Below are 6,000 nucleotides of genomic sequence, written 5' to 3'. Positions count from 1 at the left end.
AGCTGAGCTCTTAAACACTTGGTCAATGTTTATCTCATCTTAATAGGATGATTATTAATTTTAGAACAATGCACCAAATCAGAAGGCTGGTATTTATTACACTGTTTACTGTTTTTTTTTTTTTTTTTTTTTTTAAGCTTAGATTTTTGTCATCTGAATTGTTAAAATGAATCTCTCTTTAACATAGTTTGTCCCTCTCCAGGTTCTTAGAAAATGCAGAGTTCTGGTTCTCAGTTTCCTATCTTTAATTACAATAACTTTATATTTTTAACATGAAATCTTAAGGAAGTTTTCACAGTGTTATTGAACTGTGTCTTGATAAACTTAAGATCATTTAGTAAACATAGAGTTGTCTTAATTTCATATTGGTGGATTACAGTTGTATGAGATGTATTTATTTTACCAAGTTGTGTGATATAAAAATAAAATGTAGGATCATTTTATATTCTAAAGATTGTTCAATTGTTTTGCAGTTTGGTATGGAAGGTCATGCCAGGGCACTGTCACTGCCACTTACATTCTACCAAAAGTTTCCCCTGTACTTTTCAGTACTGATACTGAATTGCACGATCTTTTCTCGGTTGTCTTTGWTTTGTTTTATTCCCATTTGTCTGGTAAATTGCATGACCCAGCAGTTTTGAACCAGACTGCCTACAGTCTTTGAATATTGCTTATGAAATGGATGTTTTGTACGTTAGGTAGACCAGTGAATAGCTAGGGGTAAGCCTATTGTAAAACTGCAGATAATAGAGAGCATGTTTGTCATTGAGCTCCTCCGTCTCTCTCGCACAGAGAGATTAAAAAAGTGAACGTCCTTACCTTTTTGCTCACTAAACGAGAATCTGTTGAACCTCATAGTGTGTCTATATGGTAAGAGCTGTTTGCAAAACTGTCTGTGAAAACGCGCCATAGTGTTAGGGAATCTACCTTTGATCACTTGTGTAGGTAATAAGCAGAAATTCCAGTTGGTAAGAATGCTGTCATGACTCCAAATTGTTTGACTGGATTACTACACATTATTTTTCTCTGTTAAAGTGATGAGGTATCTAGAACAACTTCAGTCTTATTTATGTCGTATTTTTGGGAATGTGGTTCTATGTAGATGTTAAAATGTGACAAGTTAATCACTGTCAAAGAGATAGAATTACCTTTTTTCCTTACAAGTTAAGTTGCATTTAATATTTGATGCAGCAAGGAAGCGTCACCCTACACTATTACACAATCTTGCGGTGCAATCTGAGAATTTTCAGTGCTGCTCAAGAGAAGCAGATCACTAGAATATTAGTTGTAAAGTTTCTTGTTGAACTGTGTCTTCTAGGATATTTTTAGTAATGATGGCTAATAAAAGAGGATTTTCTAGTAAGTTGGTATAAAAGGCACTTAGGGGGAAAAAGTGAAATAGCAACATTTGTATTATGTTTTGCTGTACTCTTACTATACAGTCTTTCAATAGAATTCTCTATGGCCAGAATTCCCAGCAACATGGACCTGTAAATGCCCTGCATATTTTTTCTGTAAATCATAGTAGAAGAAAATTCAATATTGGAAGGTGCACGTAAAAGTAATGTGAATTCCAGAGTAGTTCTGTGAGCTCTTTTAAGTGTTAGCTGGAATTCCTGCCAAAAGAAACAGTCTTGTTCTTCCTTGGCTGCTTGTTCTTTCTCCTTTCCTTGATGCCAAAATTTCTGTGTGCTTTTTGGAGCTAATCTATTTAAATCCATTAAAAAAATTAAGGAACAAAGACTTAACTCTTTCTTGCATAGATAGGAGCTTCTGTATAAATACTTGCTATTATACTGACACAAGATAAGCTGTTCTGTCTGTATTCTTTGATGCCATTTAACATACGAGGTAACTAACAGCTTGTCATTTGTAATTGCATCTAGTCTACCCATGGATTTTAAATTTCTAAAGAACAGAAAACATATGTTGTCTTGGATTTTAATGTGTATTATTACAGAAGTTTAATTGCTTTATTTGCTCTGTTCAACTCTGTTCTGCAAGTTTGCCTGTAATTTTTCATAAGTTCTTGAAGCTGATTGCTAATAAAAATGTAATGTCAGCATGATGCTGAATTACTTTTAAAATACAGTCATAACCTTTGTTGTATAAASTACATTTTCATCCTTCGGGTTTTACTAGTGTTTGCATTCTCTAACTTGTTAGGGTGAGATTGGGGTTTAGTTTCTCTGAAGATATTTAAACCAAAGCCAGTAGAATAGATCGTGCTCAGAGTTTAAAAAATATAAACTTTCCACATAAATAACTGGAAGAATTTATAAAGCCAAATATTTTTGGAGGAATGTTTCTGTTGTACTACATAATAGACTGTAATACAAATTGACCTTTATAAAAGAATAGCTATTTTAGACAAGCAGTTAATATGATAAATCTGTTTGTTAAGTATTTGGGTATGTTAAACTTGGCATAAAAGTAATTGTACGAATTTAAGACTGACCTCACAGGTTACTAGCAATGTTTATTTTAATCCGTTATAAGTCAGCTACTGGTTTATCTCTGCAGGTGATAGGAGTGAATTTTAGCCTCCCTATTGCATTACTGTACAATTTTCACTAAGCTTACGAAGATGATGGAAGTGCTTGGCTTGTTTGCATAGGATGAAGTGGTACATTAACAGGCAACTAGCTAGATTCATCTACCGCCTACCAGGGTTCTTAATAATTTTAGAGAAAGTTGGTATCTACAGCATCTTAATCTTTATTGGGAAAGGATTCACCTACTGTATTGAAAATGGTTACCCCTAATTTTGAGTGGGTTTCCTTTATTTTTATTTTTTTTTAAAAAAAAGATTTTTGCCATGTGATTGGACACCTGTTTACCTTCAGTACTTTATTCAGGATTATGGTTTTAGACTTCTTGATATTTCCGTTAAGACATGATTTACACAATCTTAATTATATTTACTGTAAAGAAGACTGCGTGTAATATAGGAGAGAGGAGACATTTAAAAATGTTTAGTGCTAATGCTGTTTATAGTTTAAATTGAGATATTCCTAGATTGCACATCTTTGTAGATATAGTTTGTTTCAATAACTTTATGTGAATATTTGTGTATTTTAATGTTTCTTATACAATTTTTTACTCTGTCATTTCTTGTAGAAACAGTTCAGACAGAAAATGTAGAAGAAAATGAGGAACCTTTTGTTGCACCTTCAGGATTGAATGTACCTTCTGATGTGGAATTAGTAAGTGTGTATTTTTAATACAGCCTGTTTTTCAGTCAGTTGCAAGGAATTATGGTGCTTTACTGGATTTTTTCCATTAGCTTTAGCTTGGTAGATTTTTAAACCATTCTAAAATAGTAGCTTAGCTAGTTTAGTAGCTTGTTCCACCTTAGGTTATTGAATCTTCTTTCTCATGTAGAAAATAATAAAATGTTTGTACTAAGTACATTTAGCATCACTTGTGGTATTATTTTAGATAATTTGGAATAATACAATTGTTCTTCTGTATATGCTTATTAAGATTACCACCATGCATCAGCCAACACACAAGATGAATTGTGTATGAAGTAGCAGATCTCTTTTTAAGAAAATCATAAAGAAACTCTGGGGTTGGCATTTCAAATGTAAAGAACAGTTAAACCAAAAATTGCTTCTCTTAGAGATTCTTTCTGTGTTCTTTTTAATTCAGTCCCAATCTGAAGCAGGGAGGAAGTGACTGTTTTTAAAGCTGTTTAAGACTAGCCTGTTGAAGGAGAAAAGTAATAGTTTATTTCTAGAAAATTATAAATAGCATTATAGAAGTTCCTTTCTTGGTATGATGTTACCAGAATTTACTACACTGTAAGCAGTAAACTTGATGGCGGCTTGCATGTTTTCTCTGAAGGGACCTGAATAGTCTTCTCTTTCCAAGGTATTTCAGTGAAATGAGGTAACATTGGTATCTGAGAACAGTTGTAAACATAAGAAATTTCAATGTGCTTCAGTTTTTTTTAAGAGATACCAAAAAGTCAAATAATATTCTTTCGTGTATAGTGTTGTTATGAAAGTGTTAATTTACTTTTGGGCTGCCTTCTCAATTTGATAACATTTGCCAGTAAAGAGTCGAGTCAATTTGTAAGAATAATTAATCTTGAACATAGGCTATTTTTGTAAGATGTTTTCTACTTAATTAGATATTAACTGAAAGTCATCTATCCTGTTCTGTATGTCTATGAAATAAAAGACATTTAACAAATCTATTTACTGTGCAACTTCACTTGTTCTAGTTTTATTTTCTATATTTTCTATTAAATCTTACAACATGCTTCAATAGTGAAGTGCTCAGAAACCTACATCTGAGTTCAGTGAAGATTTTTATATATTATTGCCTTTGTATTATGAGTTATACTTTAGTCTTAGAATAAGAATGAATTTTCAGTCAGTCGCTGTTTTTTTTTTTTTTAACTTTTAGATGTTACTTTCAAGATTTATCAGCATGCTAGTGAAAGATAGTTTGTTGTTCTACAAAGCTGCTTTGCTATGTTTTCTTCTAAAGCTTAAGATATGTAGTTGCACATATGCAATGTAGTTGCAGAATGCAATATGGGACCTAAATGCAAAATTACTGCAGTAAGTCTGCTACTGAATTTCAGTATATTGAAATTATTCAAATGAGCAGAGAGTAAATGCTGTATGTGGGGGGTGTGTRTATGTATATATATGTGTGTGTGTGTGTATTATATATATGAAATATATTTACACAACTAAAAATCATTAGTGGGTTTCACAGGCATTTAAAAAAATATATTTGTTACTGTACCTTCTCCCCATGTAGCAGAGAAGCATGTCATAAATTAAATTGCCACTATGCTGGTCCACCTGTGATTGGAAAAAGCATGGTGATACATTGTTAATCTGTGAAGGTAACAGAATGATGTCCTGGGTCTCTCCTGAGTCTACTGCTAATAAACATTTAAAGACTTGTGAGGTACAGTTGATGAACAGCTTGTTGATGCTGTTCTTAGTGGTGAGGAAGGACAGTTGTTAATAATTTTGAGGAGGAAACTCTAAAGTGTTTGGAAGCAGAATAAAATTTGAAAATCAGCTTGGTAACCTGGAGACTTCATTCAAAATTTGTAAGCTGTAGTTCAACAGGTATAAAATAATATAAAATAAAAGAGCAATCCAAAATATAAATGTTAAATGAAAATTAAGTAGCTAGGCAGCACTACTGCAAAAGAGGGTTTTTTGTTTTGCTGGGTTTTTTTCCTCATTTTAAAAAGGTTGTGGATAAACCTTTTGTTGTTGAGGAGCCTGGAATGCCAAGGAAGTGTGCAATAAGGACATATTATCTTTCAAAATTATGAGGAAAGATTGACAACTGCTTTGTTTTTTCTAGATGAGAAAAGGCCTTAGTGTTTTTTGTATTTCTACCTAAGAACTGCAGGAACAGGAAAACTCAACATAGGATTAAATTGTGAAACTGAGTATGCACAAGTGCTGTCAGATTGTTGAGAACTACATTGCCTCTAATTAAAGCAATCTTTGACAGTGTTCTAGAGCACAAATAAAATTTGAAACAACTAATTATTTTCTGGATTGAATATGTTGTTCTAACAAAAATCTGATCAGCTGAAATAATTCTAAAAAAATATATTTTTTGATCTCATTCAGATTTTTTACTTAAATAGAGCATCAGTCTCTTGTGCTTGTGGTATCTTAAAAAGGTTTTCAGAGTTCTGCAATGTACTTCATATAGAGAGAGAGAGAGAAAAAAGTGAAAGCTAAAATGAATGAAGTGTCATATTAATGATTCTTCGTAAGTATACAGTATGCATTTCTAGATGTTATTGAGCACAGGACAGAACAGACTTTTCTGAGTATGAAATTAAAGACAATGAATGGTGAAGTTTATCCATTCCTCCCCTTCTCCCTTCTTGGTTTTGAGGTTTCARTGCTCCTTACATGGAATTTCAGAAGTGGAAATGTATTGATGGTGTTTACTGTTATTCAAATTCTTTATTTTATTAATGAAATACTCAGTGTTGTCATTGGT

General features: G+C 32.5%; 1 protein-coding gene across 8 annotated transcripts in view; it reads left to right on the top strand.

Annotated features, from left to right (window-relative positions):
• The window catches only part of SFSWAP (splicing factor SWAP), a 56,688-nt gene that overhangs the window by 4,223 nt on the left and 46,465 nt on the right, over positions 1 to 6,000 (top strand). For all 8 annotated transcript variants that reach the window (XM_085321134.1, XM_085321133.1, XM_085321135.1 and 5 more), the window contains exon 4: positions 3,121 to 3,206. In XM_085321134.1, the coding sequence (XP_085177260.1) occupies positions 3,121 to 3,206 (86 nt within the window). The remainder of the gene's footprint in view (positions 1 to 3,120; positions 3,207 to 6,000) is intronic.

Source organism: Rhea americana, unplaced genomic scaffold (genome assembly GCF_003343005.1).
Source record: "Rhea americana isolate MKP2758 unplaced genomic scaffold, rheAme1 scaffold_68, whole genome shotgun sequence".
NCBI classification, from domain to species: Eukaryota; Metazoa; Chordata; class Aves; order Rheiformes; family Rheidae; genus Rhea; species Rhea americana.
The sequence above is the reverse complement of the archived record's forward strand: the minus strand, read 5'-3'. Positions and strand labels throughout refer to the sequence as shown.